This window comes from Oncorhynchus masou, chromosome 12 (genome assembly GCF_036934945.1).
Source record: "Oncorhynchus masou masou isolate Uvic2021 chromosome 12, UVic_Omas_1.1, whole genome shotgun sequence".
In the NCBI taxonomy this organism is placed as follows: Eukaryota; Metazoa; Chordata; class Actinopteri; order Salmoniformes; family Salmonidae; genus Oncorhynchus; species Oncorhynchus masou.
This window is the reverse complement of record NC_088223.1, coordinates 78,797,973-78,818,938: the sequence shown is the minus strand read 5'-3', so window position 1 is coordinate 78,818,938 and position 20,966 is coordinate 78,797,973. Positions and strand designations below refer to the sequence as shown.

At 42.1% G+C, this 20,966-nt stretch overlaps 1 protein-coding gene across 1 annotated transcript in view; it reads right to left on the bottom strand.

Moving 5' to 3' along the window:
- arhgef12b (Rho guanine nucleotide exchange factor (GEF) 12b) overlaps nt 1-20,966 on the bottom strand; it is a 106,383-nt gene that overhangs the window by 35,687 nt on the left and 49,730 nt on the right. The window contains 15 exon segments of the mRNA XM_064982098.1: nt 583-720; nt 1,093-1,198; nt 1,364-1,406; nt 1,941-2,039; nt 2,260-2,370; nt 2,531-2,629; nt 2,752-2,877; nt 3,179-3,301; nt 3,710-3,829; nt 7,055-7,132; nt 9,224-9,423; nt 9,762-9,819; nt 14,789-14,838; nt 16,332-16,430; nt 19,084-19,143. Of these exon segments, the coding sequence (XP_064838170.1) occupies nt 583-720; nt 1,093-1,198; nt 1,364-1,406; nt 1,941-2,039; nt 2,260-2,370; nt 2,531-2,629; nt 2,752-2,877; nt 3,179-3,301; nt 3,710-3,829; nt 7,055-7,132; nt 9,224-9,423; nt 9,762-9,819; nt 14,789-14,838; nt 16,332-16,430; nt 19,084-19,143 (1,510 nt within the window).

Sequence of the window (20,966 nt, the reverse complement as noted above, 5' to 3'; positions counted from 1 at the left end):
ATATTGTATTTACTTCGCCACCATGGCCTATTTATTGCCTTTACCTCCCTTACCTTTACCTTCACCTCATTTGCTCACATTGTATATAGGCTTATATACAGACTACTGTATTATTGACTGTATGTTTGTCTTACTCCATGTGTAACTCTGTGTTGTTATATGTGTCGAACTGCTTTGCTTTATCTTGGCCGGGTCGCAGTAAATGAGAACTTGTTCTCAACTTAACTACCTGGTTAAATAAAGGTGAAATAAAATAAAAATGCATTTTTGCACTGCTTTGGTGCAATTCTCTGCTCTGTCTGGCCTACATTCTCCTCTTGCATTCTGTATATAACATATTTATTGAAATAGGCTATAGCAAAGAATAGGCAAATTGCTGGGAATGTCACTTGTGTACTTCCCTGTTGTGAGCTGAGACACTCCGTTTTTTACTGCGCAGTACTAGTCAAGTTCAAATAGGCTAAACCATTGTCTGTCACATCACTCTCTCGTCACCATCGACGATCGCTGTCAATCATCGTCCATACACAATGTTATCGTAATATCGCCCAAACCTAGTGTGCATGTATTGCAGGGACTTACAGAACCTCCTCTATCTTGGAGATGATGTGTTCGGCACAGGAGCGTTCTCTCTCCAGCGACACGCGGTCTCTCACCCTCTCTGTGTCCAGCTTCGCCAGCTCCCCTTCTGCCAGGGTCAGACCCATGCTGCGCTTCTGCCTGTAGACACACACTCACACACAGATGCACAGACACACGCACACACACACACACACACACACACACACACACACACACACAGGCACACACACACACACACAGGCAGACACACACACAGGCAGACACACACATAGGCAGACACACACACAGACAGATCCACATACACAGACACACGCACAGACAGATACACACAGGCAGAGAGAAGATTTTGCAATTTTATAATCCATGAGGAAATATGACATCAAAGCATCATTATGTGCACATCATCTTGAGAAGTGTGAGTTTGTGCACGTGTGTGGTTGTGGTGTGCGTGTATGGTATGTGTGTGAGACCGTGCGAGTGTGTGTGTGTGTGTGTGTGTTTGTGTCTGACCTGAAGTCCTCTAGGTTCCTCTGGATGTCTGGTAGCAGTGTGTCCTGTAACAGCTGTATGTAAGGTCTGTGCAGTTCCTCTGGGATCAGCTCAGGTCTCCGCCGCTCTGGGAACACACAACAGCATGTTTGCCAACACACACACACTCAGTTTGAAGCAGTCTCCCTTTTTTGGAAACATTCTAATCAATTACACTAGACAATACACTACAGCATTGCTAAAACTGTTGCTAAACTAATACAAGACATGAGAGGAGTAAGTAATAACTCACCTAGTTCAGAGGTCATAGACTCAGGCACAGCTACTTTCAGATTCTGCAAGGGGGAAAAAAGAGTTCTCAGCTAAAAAAAAAAGCTAGAAGAGAGACCTTCTGCAATACAACCACAACAATACCCTTTCCTCTCCTTCATCCACCACACCAGATAAAGAGTGTACATTTAAAATTATCCTAATTATCTGAAAGGAGATTAAAACCCAACAGACAGACTTCTTCCAGCAGAAGCACACCACTTGTGAAGGAACTGTCCAGACACACTCACAAGATGGTGCTGGGGTTTTAAAAAGTTGGTAGTCAATGTCCCAGACACAGACACACACACTGGTGTCACCTATCTATTCTATACCGTGTGTGTCCATGTCAAATCCCATTTAAAATACTTTAGCTGAGCCAAAACTTATAGTCTTCTTTGTGTGTGTGTGTGTGTGTGTGTGTGTGTGTGTGTGTGTGTGTGTGTGTGTGTGTGTGTGTGTGTGTGTGTGTGTGTGTGTGTGCCCCTTTACTTGCGCATATGTGTGTGTGAATGCATGTGTGCTTCTACATAATGTGTGTGCACAAGTGTGTGTCTTACCGCTGCTCGGTCCATAAAGAAAGCATGGAAATCCATGAAGATCCGTCTGGTCTCTTTGGAGTTGGTCTGCTTGTACAGGTCAGCATAAAGGTAGCATAGCTGGGAGAGAATCAGCGTCAGTTAGGTCTAAACTACTGACCAAAGCATTCTGGGGTCAAACCACCAAAGTGCTAAAGAGTAACTGCTGTACCCTAATTAGAAAATACCAGCGTTCATTAGAGGCTGCAAAATGTGCCCAAATTTCTGGGAAACCTGTGAATTTTGGGACAGTTACAGTAATGTTGCATGTTTGGTGTGTGTCTGTGTGTGGTTGACTTACCAGAGGTGCAGGGTCAAACTGAGAGACCACGTGATGGAGGAAGGCGGCCAAGTGAGCGGGCCGAGACTTGAGCAGCTCTATACTCTGAAAACAACTACACTGACCATTGATCTGAGAGAGAGAGAGATCAACAGAAAGGTAAAGTTGAGTAAGAGAGAGACATTGAGAAAATGAGACAGAAACAGACAGGAGAGAAATAGAGAGAGAGAGAGAGTATAGAGTTACTCAGTCAGCCAATCAGACAGACAGACAAACAGTTGTCTAGCAGTACCTGTTCCTGCTCTGTGTCAAAGTAGTCGTCCTCTGCTCCGATTATCTGGGGGTTGAGACGGGAGAAGGGGCTGCCCACACTGGACTGGAAGTTACAGTTCTGATTCACATACACACACACAGAGAGACAAGGTGTTAGTGCAATGATGGGACTCACATGCACATGCACACACACACTCACGAACTGGGCTATTGCAAACAACAAATGTGTGTGAGTCTCACCAGGTCCGCCGTGTCCTCTGCATCAGGCGAGGGGCAGGAGTTGAGGCTCTCTCGGGGGGTGGTCTTTGGGCTGTGGCAGGGCGTCTCTCTTTGGCACGGATTCTCAGGGAGGGGACTGGGAGACACCTGACATAAAAAGACCCACACACCAGTCACATATTACATTTGCTAGTCTCTGATTTTGAACGGGCATCGTGGTATTGATTCCACACTTTCCAGTCCAATTTTTTCAAACAAAAGCATTGAGGAAAATAGGGCTTGGAATGTCAGTTTCTTCCTGATTTGACTGAATTGAAATGGAAAACACCCCAACCCTGGTTCCAGTACAATGGTATTCTGTTGAGAATACCAGTTCACATATAATTGTCATGGAAGGACAATCTGGTGGTGATAATAACAGACAGGCTAGTTGGCCAGGTTGACTCACAGCGTTATTGGTCCAGGGCCCGTCGCTGCTGCTTTCTCCCTGCGAGGAGGGGGTCTGCTCTCCATCGGCTGCCTCAATGCCCCCCTCCTCCACCTCACCGTCCTGGTGGGAGAGGGAGCCATCCTGAAAACACACAGAATCATGTGTGACAGACCAGACAGAGACTGGGCTGTCCCTTTGAGAGTGTGTGTCCCATGTCAATAAAGCCCTTGACTTGAGAGAGAGAATGACCGTGTGAGAAAGAGAGACAGAGACAGAGAGACAGAGAGACAGAGAGAGAGAGACAGCGAGAGAGAGCGAGACAGTGAGTGAGTGAGAGACAGTGAGAGAGAGTGAGAGAAACAATGAGAGAGAGTGAGAGAAACAGTGAGAGCAGGAGAGACTGTGTGTCTATGAGAGAAATTGTGTGTGCTCCTAAGCTTGATTATTTGAATCAGCTGTGCTATGGCAAAAAAAATAAATGTGCACCCCCTGGGGCCTCGAGGACTGAGTTTGGGAAACCCTGGTATACATAGGTATGTGTGTGTATACCTGAGGTGTGCCTATGGCTTTGCTGAGCTGGCTCTGCAGCAGAGGAATATGTTTCTTGGCCTCCTGGATGTCCTTCAGTAGTTTCGCTGTGGGGTTCCTGCTGTACACCTCCTTCATAGCCTGGACATGACACACAGGACACATTTTAGGAGAGGACACAGGAGGGAGGCTGGGAGGGAGGTGTGTGTGTGTGCACATGTGTATGTGTACGAGTCTGCGTGCATGTCTGTGTATGTGTCCAGTTGGCATGGTCCTAGTTCTATTTCATGGTCAGTCATAGGAGGAATTGAAACTAAGAGGGTGAGATGTAGTCAGTGTTTGAGTGGTTACCATGGTAGAGTATCTGTTTAGTGGTAAGAATGATTGGCTTCGATGATACAGGGTCATATTCATTAGGGCACATGGTAGCAAAACATTTTGTAACAGAACACAAAAACAAACGTTTCTTAATGTTCTGGTTGCCTCTCCCTGTTCAGTTCATTTTCTTCCATTTTGTGCCTGATGAACACGAACCAGAGGAAGAGAAGAAATGGCTCACGAAAGACTTGAGGATTGTGGAAGAACTTGTTTATTTTTGCCCATCTCTCCTTCCATTCCTCCCTCACCCACCACTGCAACGGGGCTGTGTTCATTCATCGCAAAACAGAAAACTGCTTGAGTTCTGGGGAGGTACTACCCAAAGACGTTCAATAAGCAACTCTCATCTCACATTCGGTTGCAAAACGTCTTGTTATGGTGTGTCCTAATAAACACAACCCACAAGACTCTAGCTACACCACTAAAAGCTACTTTAAAGTTGACAGCTAACCTGTTTAGCATTGAAATGGGAGGCAGGCGCTCACACTCCCCAGAGAGACAAAGCAGGTATCAATAGAGGCCCCACAGGGGACTTAAACACAAACACACTAATGAGAATTAATTAACTTTGCCTTCATTCAATGCTTTCCAGGAAACTCAGTGAGTATTCCACGCTAAACTGGAATGATGCCACTGCTATTGTCACGTTCGTCGTATGAAGGAGACCAAGGCGCAGCGTGCTATGCGTACATTCTCTTTATTAAAAGAATGAACACAGAACTAACTAACAAAATAACAAACAAACCGTGACACTATACAATATAGTGCTGACAGGCAACTACACATAGTCAAGATCCCATACCAGAAAGTGGGGAAAAGGCCTGCCTAAATATGATCCCCAATCAGAGACAATGATAAACAGCTGTCTCTGATTGGGAACCATATCAGGCCAACATAGATATACGAAAACCCCTAGACCTACAAAAACCCTAGACATACAAAAAAAACTAGATTACCCACCCTAGTCACACCCTGACCTAACCAAAACATATAGAAAACAGAGATATCTAAGGTCAGGGCGTGACAGCTATGAATGCTGCTAGGAAATGTCGTTTATGAAAGTTCAGTCAGTAAGGCTGGTCTGAATGGATCATCATTTTTCATTCATCTAACTCATATAATTCATATAATTCACATCGCTTCCTATCTCACTCATCAGCATAGCAGATATTTACAGGGTACAGCCAAAAGAGGAATGTTCCTCTCTAGTTTTCTTCCTAGGTTCCTGCTTCTACACCTGAATTGCTTGCTGTTTGGGGTTTTAGGCTGGGTTTCTGTATAAGCACTTTGTAACATCTGCTAATGTAAAAAGGGTTTAATAAATACATTTGATTTGAATTGATTTGATAATGTTACCTCATTAGCATAGCATCACATCTCTCCTCCTATACTATTAGCTAGCATTCACCCATTAACTTCAGTCTATGAGCATTGAACACTAAGGTAATTCCACCACAGTTGCTGATTAACCTATGGGCTAATGTGTGCTATTATCACTTTCCTTTTTTTCAACCAATGGGAATGAATCTATGGGAGTATTTACAGTGAGCTCCAAATGTATTGGGACAGTAACAGGTGCTGTTGTTTTGGCTCTGCCCTCCAGCACTTTGGATTTGAAATGATACAATGACTGTGAGGTTAAAGTGCATACTGCCAGCTTTAATTTGAGGGTATTTTTTATCCATATTGAGTGAACCATTGAGGAATTACAGAACTGTTTGTACATAGTCCCCCCATTTCAGGGGACCAAAAGTATTGTGACAGATTCACTTATATGTGTATTAAAGTGGTAATAGTTAGGTATTTGGTCCTATAATCAAAGCACGCAATGACTACATCAAGCTTGTGACTACAAATTTGTTGGATGCATTTGTTTGTTTTGGTTGAGTTTCCGATTATTCTCTGCCCAATATAAATGAATGGTATATAATGTATTGTGACATTTTGGAGTCACTTTTATTATATATAAGAATGGAATAGGTTTCTAAACACTTCTACATTAATTTGGAGGCTACCATTATTACAGATGATCCTGAATGAATAGTGAATAATTATGAGTGAGCAAGTTACAGACACACAAATACTATAGCCCCACGACATGCTAACATCTCACCATTACAATAATAGGGGAGGTTAGCATTTTTTTGGGAAGCGGGGATATGATATTTGTGTGTCTAACTTTCTCACTCATCGTTATTCATGATTCATTCATTGTCATAGTCATTGTATAATTTCAAATCCAAAGTGCTGAAGAACAGAGCCAAAACAACAGAAAATGTGTCACTGTCCCAATACATTTGGAGCTCACTGTATATGTCAACGCAAACCTTGTGTCTCCCACCACAGTCTTCCAACGACCTTCTACCTCCCCACCACCACTAACTGAAGGTCCGTCATCTGATCCCCATTCTCCCGGGAGGAGGGGGGGTTCAATGCCAGCTGCCCAGCATAGGGCAACCTGTCCTCACCATCTGGCTCTGAGGAGCTTTCCTCTGAGACGAGGCCTACCTCAAACTATTCAATACAATTCCATATTGTATTCTGTATTTGTTGTTATTCAGTTAAGCCTGTACTCGATTGAACTGAAGCATGTTGCAAATTAACATAATGAATGTGCAGAAACGTGTAATGACATCATTAAGATGAAGCATTTATGGGTGATCCACTTCAATGATGAGCATTTGATGACAATTTAATGTGTGAATGATTTTAATTTCATCTGGGCCCGTATTCATATAGCGTCTAATAGCAGGTGCGCTGATCTAGGATCAGTTGTACATTTTGATAATGAATAAGATCACATGTACAAGAACCTCATTCTAGATCAGCACTCCTACTTTGTCTGAGATGATTTATGAGTGTAGCTGCATAGAAAAACCTGCATTCACTCTTTCAAATCAAAGAAACAAAGTTCGACTGACTGACTGTCTCATCTCCTCATGTAGAAACCTTCAGAGTATGGTGACACTGTGTTTGTGTGTTTCTTGCCTGTAAATCCTCCTGCTCCTTGGTCAGCATCTTCTGTAAGATGTCCACCTTCTGGCTGTGAAGTGCGTTATTCTCCTCCTGAGGGACCAACGGCAAAAATTAATAATAAGAACTTTGTTCGCTTGGGGACTTCACTGACGTGCAGCAGAGGGAGAATGGCAGCTTTGGCATAGGTTTAACTGGAAATAGAGGAAACTAGTGAGAAGAGAAAGTGAAAGAGGCAGAGTGAGTGTGGATACTGAGGTGGGAAGGAGAAGGGGGAGTGAAGAACGGAAGTGGAACTGTGGAGAGAGAGCGGGAGAGAGAGGAGAACGAGGGCGACAGGAAAAACAGAAAGAGAGAGAGAAGACAGAGAAGGGCAGATATAGACAGAGAGGGAGACAGAGGGACCAAGAGAAAAAAAGATATACAGTACCAGTCAAAAGTTTGTACACACCTACTCATTCAAGGATTTTTCTTTATTTTACTATTTTCTACACTGTAGAATAATAGTGAAGACATCAAAACTATGAAATAACACATATGGAATCATGTAGTAACAAAAAAGTGTTAAACAAATCAAAATAGATTTTGTATTTGGGATACTTCAAAGTAGCCACACTTTGCCTTGATGACAGTTTAGCACACTCTTGGCATTCTCTCAACTAACAGTCTCGAAGGAGTTCCCACATATGCTGAGCACTTGTTGGTTGCTTTTCCTTCACTCTGAGGTCCAACTCATCCCAAACCATTTCAATTGGGTTCAGATCTGGTGATTGTGGCGGCCAGGTCATCTGATGTAGCACTACATCACTTTCCTTCTTGGTCAAATAAACCTTACACAGTCTGGAGGTGTTTTGGGTTATTGTCCTGTTGAAAAAACAAATGATAGTCCCACTAAGTGCAAACCAGATGGGATGGAGTGTCGCTGCAGAATGCTGTGGTAGATATTCTGGTGAATTGTGCCTTGCCTTCTAAATAAATCACAGACAGTGTCACCAGTAAAGCACCATCACCCTCCTCCTCCATGCTTCACGGTGGGAACCACACATGCAGAGATCATCCGTTCATCTACTCTGCATCTCACAAAGACACAGCGGTTGGAACCAAAAATCTCAAATTTGGTTTCATCAGACCAAAGGATAGATTTCCACTAATGTCCATTGCTTGTGTTTCTTGGCCCAAGCAAGTCTCTTCTTATTATTGGTGTCCTTTAGTAGTAGTTTCTTTGCAGCAATTCAACCATGAAGGCCTGATTCACACAGTCTCCTCTGAACAGTTGATGTTGAGATGTGTCTGTTACTTGAATTCTGTGAAGCATTTATTTGGGCTGTAATTTATGAGGCTGGTAACTCTAATGAACTTATCCTCTGCAGCAGAGGTAACTCTGGGTCTTCCTTTCTTGTGGTGGTCCTCATGAGAGACAGTTTCAACATAGCGCTTGATGGATTTTGCGACTGCACTTGAAGAAACTTTCAAAGTTCTTTACCTTTTCTGGATTGACTTAAAGTAATGATGGACTGTCATTTATCTTTGCTTATTGAGATGTTCTTGCCATAATATGGACTTGGTCTTTTACCCAAATCTTCTGTATACCACCCCTACCATGTTACAACACAACTGATTGGCTCAAATGCATTAAGAAGGAAATAAATTCCACAAATTAACTTTTAACAAGGCACACATGAAATGCATTCCAGGTGACTACCTCATGAAGCTGGTTGAGAGAATGCCAAGAGTGTTCAAAGCTGTCATCAAGACAAAGGGTGGCTACTTTGAATAATGTCAAATATTAAATATATTTTGATTTGTTTAACACTTTTTTGGTTACTACATGATTCCATATGTGTTATTTAATAGTTTTGATGTCTTCAATATTTTTCTGCACGAACGATAATACTAAAAATAAAGAAAAACCCTGGAATGAGTAGGTGTGTCCAAACTTTTGGCTGGTACTGTATATAAAATGAAATGGCACCCCACTCCCTATAGAGCACACTACTTATTCTATAGAGTACACACCTTATCCTATAGAGTACACTACTTATTCTATAGAGTACACACCTTATCCTATAGAGTACACACCTTATTCTATAGAGTACACTACTTATTCTATAGAGTGGTATACTATATGGTAAATAGGATGCCATTTCAGTTGCAGACAGAGAACCAATTGGCCGTCTGTCATACCCAGAGGGGCAGCGGGGAGGTGATGTGGTCCTGGGGGCTGGTGGAGGAGGTGACGCAGCGCTCCCCTGTTCCCCCCGTTGGTCCAGGAGAGTGGGGCGAGGAGAGGAAAGAGGACATGTCTCCACCCTCGCCCTCCGACAGCGAGATCTGGGCCAGCCCCGGGGGCCTCCCCAGCACTGTGAGGGCCACATAGGAGCCCGCTGACACATAGAGACAATAGGGGTCACAGCTCTATTACTTGTATGAGTTTTAATTCTTATTATAAAAAATATATCTTCATGTAATGTCTCTCTATGTAGCCAACTTTCAACTTATATTGACTGAAAACTTTTCACTCACAATGGCTAGCTTATTATACAGTATGGTCAGACTCATGAGATGATAATAAGACATTATACATCCTTATGACAAGTCTTACAATACATTATAAGCGCATATAGCCTACTACAGGTTGGCTTTAAGAAAGTAAGTCTCTCGAAGAGCCTGTGATTTTTCATGTCTACGAATAATTGAATAGAAAACTGTCACTTGAACTTACATTTTATTAGCTTGACGACTTCTACATGGTTTGAATGTGTTACTAAGGTCCCGTTAACCTGCAACAAAAACATAAACTACACCTCAAATCAACGTCACTCAAATTAAATACAACACTTTATATAAGAGGACTATGCGTTCTGTCTAAAACGTAGCAAACAATGTCAAAAACAATGCAAATGGGAAGCCCCATATTAGTTCATGTTCAACAGGAGCATGTGTACATAACAACTATTTCCAAGCCAAGAAACACCTTATTCATTTCTAAATGTTAATTCAAATCAAATACATTTTTTGCCAAATGCTTCGTAGACAACAGGTGTAGACTAACAGCTGACTTACAGGTCCGTTTTCAACAATACAGAGTTAAAGATAAGATAAAGAATGTCATAAAAAATAGAAAGTGACACAATTCATAAATATACAGAGAATAACAAATAAAAATATCAAGTAAAAATAACATAGGTATACATAGGGAGTAGAAAATAACATGGCTATATACAGGGAATACAAGTACAGAGTCGATGTGCATGGGTACGAGGTAATTGAGGTAGCTATGTACATATAGGTAGGGGTAAAGTGACTAGGCAGAAGGATAGACAATAGACAGTAGCAGCAGCGCATGTGGCGAGTTTGAAAGTGTGTGTGTGGAGTCAGTATAGTATGCATGTGTGTGCATGTTATGCATGCTACACTAAGCAGTAGCCATATCGAGTGGTGATGCCCTCAATGGTGTAGCTGTAGAATTGATTGCAAATCTGCCAAATCTTTTCTGCCAACTGAGGGGGAGAGGCATTGTCCTGCCCTCTTCACCACTGTGTTGATGTGCGTTGACCATGATAGAGTCTTTGTGATGTGGACATCGAGGAACTTGAAGCTCTTGACCCGCTCCACTACAGACCCGTCGATGTGAACGGGGGCGTGCTCGACCCTCCGTTTCCTGTAGTCCACGATCAGCTCCTTTGTTTTATTGACGTTGAGGGAGAAGTTGTTGTTATTGACCTCCTCCCTATAGGTTGTCTCATCGTCGTCGGTGATCAGGCCTACCGATGTTGGGTTGTCGACAAACTTAATGATAGTGTTGGAGTTGTGCACGTCCATGCAGTCATGGGTGAACAGGGAGTAAAGGAGGGCACAAAGCACATACCTCTGAGAGACCCCCATGTTGAGGGTCAGCATTGAGGATGTGTTGTTGTCTACCCTCACCACCTGGGGGCAGCCTGTCAGGAAGTCCAGGATCCAGTTAAAGAGGGAGGTGTTCAGTCCCCGGGACCTTAGCTTAGTGGTGAGCTTGGATGGCACTATGTTGTTGAACGCTGAGCTGTAGTCACTGAACAGCATTCTCACATAGGTGTTCCTCTTGTCCAGGTGGGAGATGGCCGTGTGGTTTGCAGTAGAGATTGCGTCCTCTCTGGATCTGTTGGGGCGATATGCGAATTGGAGTGGCTCCAGGGTGTCTGGGATGATGGTGTTGATGTGAGCCATGACCAGCCTCTCAAGGCATTTCATCTCTACAGATGTGAGTGCTACGGGGAGGCAGTCATTTAGACAGGTTACTTTGGCTTCTTCGGCACAGGGACTATGGTGGTCTACTTGAAACATGTAGGTATTACGGACTGTGTCAGGGAGAGGTTGAAAATGTCAGTGAAGACACTTGCCAGCTGGTCAGAGCATGCTCTCAGTACATGTCTCAGTACATCAACACCAACATCAATGCATGTCTAATTGAAAATGTTACTGAAGTGAAAGTTTAGATTCACTCCCACAAAATAACAATTCATTTTCTTCACTGACACTATGCACAGCACTAAGCCATCCTGCCCTTTCCAATGACCCATTGGAATGCATTGCCATTATATGGTGTAGCTACTCAGCATCCCAGCAGAGGGCAGTGGTAAAGTATGGAGGGGGCCTAACCCATGACCCACGACCTACTGCAGTAGCATGTAGGGTTCTCTTGTCTGAGACAGAATTAAGTTTTTCCTAAACACTGATCTTTGGTCAGTTTAGCATTTTCCCCACTAAGGGGCAATCACCAGTTGCTACAGACACACATGATAACATACGCACTATACACACACGTATGCATGGATTTTGTGTTGTCGATATGTGGTAGTAGACTAGTGGCCTGAGGGCACACACTTAGGGCACACATGTGTTGTGAAATGTAATGCAATGTCTTTAATTGTAAAGAACTGCCTTCATTTTACAGGACTAATAGGGATCCATAACAAATACAAATACTGTAATTGCTGGACTATTAAGCGCACCTGAATATAAACCGCACCCACTGAATTATTAAAAAATATGTATTTTGTACATAAATAAGCCGCAGGTGCTTACCGGTACATTGAAACAAATGAACGAAACACGGCTTGTAACAAAAATAAATAGGCTTTAACGAAACACGGTATGTAACAAAAATTAAAACAGCCTACCAAGAAAGTCATTGGTCACTATCTTCCTCCTCCTGTGCACTGAAACCACTGAAGTCATCTCCTTCGGTGTCGGAGTTGAATAGCCTCAGAATTGCTTCATCCGATGTTGGATCGTTTTCATTGTCGCTCTCGTCACTTTCATCCGGAGGCAAATACCCCGCTGAGCTCATGCTGCCCCTTCAACACGCAGCAGTCCAGCCTTTCGAAACCCGTTGATGATAGTGGATTTTTTGACAATGCTCCACGCTGTCAGGACCCACTGGCAGATTTGACCATAAGATGCCGTTTTAGTGAAGGATTTCTCCCCACTTGTCATCCAAGCCTCCCGCTGAACAAGGAGTGCCACCTTAAATGCACGATTTACACTGATGCAAATGGGCCATCTGCTTTTCTTCCCTCTGAAAGCTTTTGTTGTCTTTTTGCACTGAGTCAGTTCCTCACGCTGCTGTTTCCAACGTCTTATCATCGACTCATTAAGGCCAAGCTCCCGTGCAGCAGCTCTATTTCCTTTTCCAACAGCCAGATCGATCGCCTTCAACTTGAAAGCTGCATCATATGCATTTCTCCGTGTCTTCGCCATGATGAGGGTGACAAAATTACTACCGTAATCAGAATGATGGGAAGTTTGAGCTCGCTCGATTTACGTCACATTATGTGACGGTACTCAGTTTTTTGGCGGCATGAATCTTGTGAAAGCGGGAAAAATCCATAAATTAGCCGCGTCATTGTTTAAACCGCGAGGTTCAAAGCGTGGGAATAAAGTAGCGGCTTATAGTCCGGAAATTACGGTACACACATTTTTGGAATTATAAAATAATTATCTGTACCCATTGATTCTTAAAAAATATAACTTATAAATGGCTCATTAGTTTAACAGTCGTACCTCCATTAGAATCCAAAATATGCATGTTTTACTCAAATTTTTGTAAAAATAAATAAATAATGTAAACAAAAACTACATAGCCTCAAAACATGGTTAAAACTATATCTTGCATTCATAGCTCTGTATGAATTTGAGAGAGGTTACATTTCTCCAGCCCCATCCCTCAGATTTTTACCAAAGCAGAGGCAGGGATCAGGGTTTGTTATTGTTTCAATTGCGGATTGCCCCTTTAAGGTAAGGATTGGGGGAGAGGGGAGACTGATCCTAGAATGGTAACTTGGGAAAACTTCACCCGGAGAGGTGGAGAGGTGTCTGTTTTAGAGATAGTGGCAGGATGAAGTTGCCCCCTTCACACTGATCTAGTGTCGGTTTCTGATCCTAGATCTGAGATCCTAGATTTGAGGCTAAGGGTAATCTCAGGAGACGTGGCGGGAGACGTGTTAGAAAACGTAATACACGACTAGCAAAGTCTCCACCCCTCCAAATGAAAACTCTCAGCCCCTTCCAAAATTTGAAAGATGCGAACACCAGCAAAATCATGATTCGTCCAAATGATCAGAGATAAAAAATCTGAGTACCGAAACAAAGTTCCTCGTTAGTCGTCCCGTCCCACAGTCTGTCGACAGATCAGACCTGGATTCAAATACAGATATATTTGAGCATCTGATATATATATATATTTTTTTTAATGTTAGTGTATTTGAGTATTTTCAAATACACAGCCAAACCCAAGTACTTTTATTTGAGAATTTTAACAGTTATTTGTAAAAACCAAATAGTCTATAAAATTGTACATGAGAGTATTTTCAAATACTATTTTCAAATACCTGGGTAAAATGCACGAGAGTGTATTTTTAAGTCAGTCTGAAGTTTACATACACCTCCTTCCTGAGCGGTGTGACGGTGCGTGGTCCCATGGAGTTTATACTTACGTACTAATGTTTGTACAGATGAACGTAGTACCTTCAGGCGTTTCAAAATTGCTCCCAAGGATGAACCAGACTTGTGGAGGTCTACATTTTTTTTTCTGAGGTCTTGGCTGATTTCTTTTGATTTTCCCATAATGTCAAGCAAAGAGGCACCGAGTTCGAAGGTAGGCCTTGAAATACATCCACAGGTACACTTCCAATTGACTCAAACGATGTCAATTAGGCTATCAGAAGCTTCTAAAGCCATGACATTTTCTGGAATTTTCCAAGCTGTTTAAATGCACAATCAACTTAGTGTATGTAAACTTCTGACCCACTGGAATTGTGATACAGTGAATTATAAGTGAAATAAAAAGTCTGTAAACAATTGTTGGAAAATGACTTGTGTCATGCACAAAGTAGATGTCCTAATCAACTTGCCAAAACTACAGTTTGTTAACAAGACATTTGTGGAGTGGTTGAAAAACGAGTTTCAATGACTCCAACCTAAGTATATATAAACTTCCAACTTCAACTGTATTTTCAAATACTTTCCTAGTATTTTTCCAAATTAATTACAAATATTCAACTACTTGTCTTTACAAATAAAATATATCTGAATACTTACTTCGAATGTACCGTATGTGAAACCAATTCAGATATTTGACATTATATTTGAACCCAGGTCTGCGACAGATGCTACTGCCATTTATGTTACATGCATCTGTCCACAAGAGATGAGGCTATGGGCAATGTTTAGGAAGAGGGTTATGGGCCCCAGTGAGGGAATGAGCCTCACCTTGATGATCCTATCACCCGTCTGGACACCCGCTCGCATGGCAGCGCCATCTGTGGAAGAGGACAGGACAGGCAAAGGGAGTGAGAATGATAAAAGGTTAATGATATTACTGTATCTGACTGTATTGTGACACCTCCAGATATAAATTCAATATATTGTATCCTTGCCTTGGGTATCAAGACTGCATGAATATATATTTACATTGTGCTATGCTCCCAATTGAACATATTGTGCTAACCTCAGAGGTTTACACCTCCAAGATATACAATTAAATTACCTTGACATATAATAAATATACAGTTGAAGTCGGAAGTTTACATACACCTTAGCCAAATACATTTAAACTCAGTTTTGCACAATTCCTGACATTTAATCCAAGTAAATATTCCCTGTTTTAGGTCAGTTAGGATGACCACATTATTTTAAGAATGTGAAATGTCAGAATAATAGTAGAGAGAATGATGTATTTCAGCTTTTATTTATTTCATTACATTCGCAATGGGTCAGAAGTTTACATACACTCAATTAGTATTTGGTAGCATTGCCTTTAAATGATTTAACTTGGGTCAAATGTTTTAGGTAGCCTTCCACAAGCTTTCCACAATACATTGGGTGAATTCTGGCTCAATCCTCCTGACAGGCCAAACAGTTATACTTTTGTTTCATCAGACCAGAGGACATTTCTCCAAAAAGTATGATCTTCGTCCCAATGTGCATTTGCAAACCATAGTCTGGATTTTTTAGCGGTTTTGGAGCAGTTTTACTGCGGATATAGATATTTTTATACCCGTTTCCTCCAGCATCTTCACAAGGTTCTTTGCTGTTGTTCTGGGATTGATTTGCACTTTTTGCACCAAAGTGCGTTCATCTCTAGGAGACATAACACGTCTCCTTCCTGAGCGGTGTGACGGCTGCGTGGTTCCATGGTGTTTATCCTTACGTACTATTGTATGTACAGATGACCGTGCTACCTTCAGGCGTTTGGAAATTGCTCCCAAGGATGAAGCAGACTTGAGGAGGTCTACAATTTTTTTCTGAGGTCTTGGCTGATTTCTTTTGATTTTCCCATGATGTCAAGCAGAGGCACTGAGTTTGAAGGTAGGCCTTGAAATACATCCACAGGTACACCTCCATTTGACTCAAAGGATGTCAATTAGCCTATTAACTTGTGTATGTGTATGTAAACTTCTGACCCACTGGAATTGTGAGACAGTGATTTATAAGTTAAATAATCTGTGAACAATTGTTTGGAAAATTACTTTTGTCATGCACAAAGTAGATGTCCTAACCGACTTGCCAAAACTGTAGTTTGTTAACACGAAATGGTTGAAAAACGAGTTTTAATGACTCCAACCTAAGTGTATGTAAACTTCCGACTTCAACTGTACATACATTTTCATATGGGTGGCCCCAGTGGGAATCGCACCAGTGACCCTGCTGTTGCAAGCACCATGCGTTTACCAATTAAGCCACACCATACCTTATCATAATTGAATTGACTAAAGAACAGGTGTAGATTAGAATAGGATGGAAAAGGCCTTACCCTCTTTGACCAACTGCACAAATACAGGGTTGTCTCCGCTCACCGTCAGCCCGAAGCCGTTCTCATCTTTCTGGATGATCACACAACGCTGGACAAGCCCTACACATAGACAGACAGAAGAGAAAGAAATATTGTGTTACACACCATCACACACACAAACAACACACAGACATACACTCGGGCTGGCACAGTTAGAGGAATCAAGGACGGTGAGTTGGGACAGGGTGTGCGTGATGGGGCACAATATGCAATGTGGGTGTCAAACTGTTTTCCTATATACAGGTATAAGGCAATGTGTCTCCTTGGTGACGGAGGCACTCACTCAATAGGTCAGGTCTGTTTTGTGACGAGTCGTTGTTATAAAATGATGATGATGAAACCTGAGGCTTTTGAAGCTTCTATTGAGTGGCAGCAATGAATGATTGATACCTCAAGGGTATTACCTGGTTTCAAATACTTATTACTACCCAGTTGTGAAAGTACTTCACTCTCTTCTTCAAAAGCCTTTAATAGATGGATGCATTTTGTTAAAGGGATAGTTCTGAAAGTTAGAAAGTTAGCATCTTAGATATTTGTTCCCTGAACTTGAAGGCAGTCTATGCACAAAAAGAGACAAACAACAGTATAGTGTGGATTGCAATCACTCCTTGTCCATAGACTGCTTTCAAGATAAGGAAACAAATATCGAAATAGTTTTGCTAAACTATCCCTTTAATATCCATATGATGCTTTGGTAGGCTGTTGTAAATAATGGCATAACACATGACCCTCTAGGAACCCAGTTTGATGCTCACATAAAGACATGTTGTTTGTGGAACATTGATATCAGGACACAAGTGGCAACAGCACCCTCTGTCATGTTTGTTTGAACACAGATTGTGAGTTGTTTGACTTTCAAATAGAGAGAGACACAAGGATTCACATTCGTAGATTGACATTGATTCACCACACCAGTAAACTTGCAGGTGAGTTTCACTAACACAATAGTTCATCCAAAACCATATCATCATTATAAACAGCGAGTGCATACTGTAAACAAAGCCAAACGAAAAAGCAGATTAAATCAGTAGTCCAGGTTGCAGGTAGCCTCTCGTACGAACCATCCTGATCTCGCAAGCTTACATTCTGATTTGTTATCTGTGAAGCAAAACAGAATGTAAGCTCTCGAGATCAGGATGGTTCATACGAGGCTAGGTTGCAGGAGGTACAGTAAGAAATTGTGCACTGTCAAATAATGGCTAATGTTGCAACCCAGCAACAGATGTAATCATCAATGTATTACTCAAATTATTGCAAATGTGTGAGAAAATGTGGTGCTGTCTCACTTTTAAGCACTTTAATGGACAGTTCAGCCACAGTTTTTATTCACATATTTGTTTCCTTACCTTGAAAGCAGTCTATGAACAAGGAGACTGCAGTCATTGCTTTGGCTTTGGTTTTGTTAAACTAGACACTGACACTAACTGATATTATACAGCGTTTTTCTCAACATAGAAAAGTCATGGATGGGCTGTACAAGTTTTTTTCGGGCCGCCTTTTTTGGGGAAATAGTTTTGGGATGGAAAAGCGTTTTCAGTGTAAACTTAAAATCACGTATGTAGAAAACATATTGGACCCATATATTTTTAAATAAGATATATATATTTTTTTTAACTAACAATCACCAAAATAAAAGCAAAACAGTCAGGGAGAATCTACAATTGTAGAAAATGATGCATTCAGGAGTATTTTTGTCATGACATGGGGCCCCCATTGACTTTAAGTCACTCAGATGGCATAAGAACACAGCGTAAGCCATAGCAAAATCTGTAGAATTGCAGGAAATTCGCTTTAAAACAGCAACATTTTGTCTCTGCGAGCAAGAGGAGGGCCTCCAAAAAAAGGGGTCGATGACCTTGCTAATGGCCCAGGCCCACTGCCACACCCCAGCCAAACCCCTCACCTAAGCCCTATTTCAATGCAGAAAACAATCCTGCTGTTTTGGCAATTTTATAGCCAAAACCTAAGTAAATTCAATGTCATGCCAAAATCACATCAAAGTCACTTCAAAGTTATTGGGCTACACAATCCCTTTAAAAAAATGATCTGGGAATGAAAATGAAAGCATGCTAACCGGGGGACATTGATTTACATTGTTTTTTTTGGTTAGAAAATTATAACATTAACAGTTGGGGGCAGTAGCTAGCTTCACAACACCAAAGCATGGATTTCAGTCTTTCCAACCTTGAAAATGTTAATAAATAGGTAATTCGGCTGAACTCTCCCCTCAACATCTCCTGGTAGGATTCCGTCATCAACCCAAACATCTTTCTTCTCGCTGCTCTGGCCAGACATCCAGACGATGTTTCTCAACACTGTGGGAAAGTTCACTGCCAGGGCAATGAGAGGCAATTGTTCAATAAAGATTAAATAAAAGGAGAACGAAGGGGTGTAGGACTCGTGTTAGTATGTTAGTGAACAACAGGGGGTCACATGGCAGAAGAACTGGGGACATCGCAAAACAAAACAGCCCCCACACACGAACGGGGTGCATCTCAATAGTCTAAAACGGCAACTTCCACTTGACTCCCTTTGTTTGCACTGAACTTAACAGGTGGGATAGGTGCTATTATGGTGAAAAAAAAGCCTAATGCTGGTGAATCGGGTTTTCACCTGTCCACTGTCCTGTTCCCTCAGATCAAATGAAGGAGAGGAGACAAGAAAAAGAGAACACTTAGAGACTTTTGAGACACAGCCATTAAGACCATCTTACCACAGGGTTCGGAGGGGCTTCCCTCGGCTACTACACAGCCAGACAGCTGCACAGGCACGTCTAGTACAGCACGACACAGTTCACATGGTAACGTAAAAACACAACCAGGACACACAGAGGAGAAAACAGAGCAAAAGACAAGAAAATCTAAAACATTGGGAGGAGAAAAAAACATGGCAAAAAAAATAATGATTCTTCTGTACCAGTGTGACTATACACCTTACCTTACAGTGTGTGAGCAGTCAGTCTGAATTCTGTTGCAATTAGTAATTGTTTTATTGAATGATTGTACAATACCAGTCAAAAGTTTGGACACACCTACTCATTGAAGCATTTTTCTTTATTTTTACTATTTTCTACATAGTAGAATAATAGTGAAGACATCAACACTATGAAATAACACATATGGAATCATGTAGTAACCAAAAAGTATTCCGACCCCTTTCTCAGTACTTTGTTGAAGTGCCTTTGGCAGCAATTACAGCCTCGGGTCTTCTTAGCAATTACAGCATCGGGACTTCTTAGCTCAGTCAGGTTGGATGAGGAGTGTCGCTGCACAGCTTTTTGATCTGGTTCAAGTCCGGGCTATGGCTGGGCCCCTCAAGGACATTCAGAGACGTGTCCTGAAGCCACTTCTACGTTGTCTTGGCTGTGTGCTTAGAGTCATTGTCCTGTTGGAAGGTGAACCTTTGTCCCAGTCTGAGGTCCTGACCGCTCTGGAACAGGTTTTCATCAAGGATCTCTCTGTACTTTGCTCCATTCATCTTTCCCTCGATCTTGACTAGTCTCCCAGTTACAGCTGCTGAAAAACATCCCCACAGCATGATGCTGCCACCACCATGCTTCACTGTAGGAATGGTGTTAGGTTTCCTCCAGATGTGATGCTTGGCATTCAGGCCAAATAGTTCAATCTTGGTTTCATCAGACCAGAGGATCTTGTTTATCATGGTCTGAGAGCGCTTTAGGTGCCTTTTGGTAAACTCCAAGCGGACTGTAATGTGCCTGTTACTGAGGAGTGGCTTCCGTCTGGCCACTTTACCATAAAGGCTTGATTGGAGGAGGGCTGCAGAGATGGTTGTCCTTCTGGAAGGTCCTCCCATTTTCACAAAGGAACTCTGGAGCTCTGTCAGAGTGACCATAAGGTTCTTGATCACCTCTCTGACCAAGGCCCTTCTCACCCGATTGCTAACTTTGGCCGGGCAGCCAGCTCTAGGGAGAGTTTTGGTGGTTCCAAACTTCTTCCATTTAAGAATGAGGGAGGCCACTGTGGGGACCTTTTTGGGGACCTTCAATGCTGCAGACATTTTTTGGTACCCTTCCCCAGGCTGGTGCCTCGACACAATCCTGCCATCAACCTCACGGCTTGGTTTTTGCTCTGACATGCACTGTCAACTGTGGGACCTTACATAGACAGGTGTGTGCCTTTCCAAATCATGTCCAATCAATTGAATTTACCACAGGTGGACTCCAATCAAGTTGTAGAAACATCTCAAGGATGATCAATGGAAACAGGACGCACCTGAGCTCAATTTTGAGTCTCATAGCAAAGGGCCTGAAAACGTATGTAAATAAGGTGTCTGTTTAACATTTTTTATACATTTGCAAAAATATCTAAAAAACAGTTTTCGCTTTGTCATTATGAAGTACTTTGTGTAGATTGATGAGAATAATCAATTTTATAATAAGGCTGAAACTGAACAAAATGTGGAAAAAGTCGAGGGGTCTGAATACTTTCCAAACGCACTGTACCTCCTTTCTATAGGCTGACTCGTCACTGTTGTTTATCAGGCCTACAACTAGAGCTGGGCGATATGGCCTAAAAATCTAACTTGTGGCCAATTCACGATAAATATATTGATAAAAAACGAAAAAGGTTAAATAAC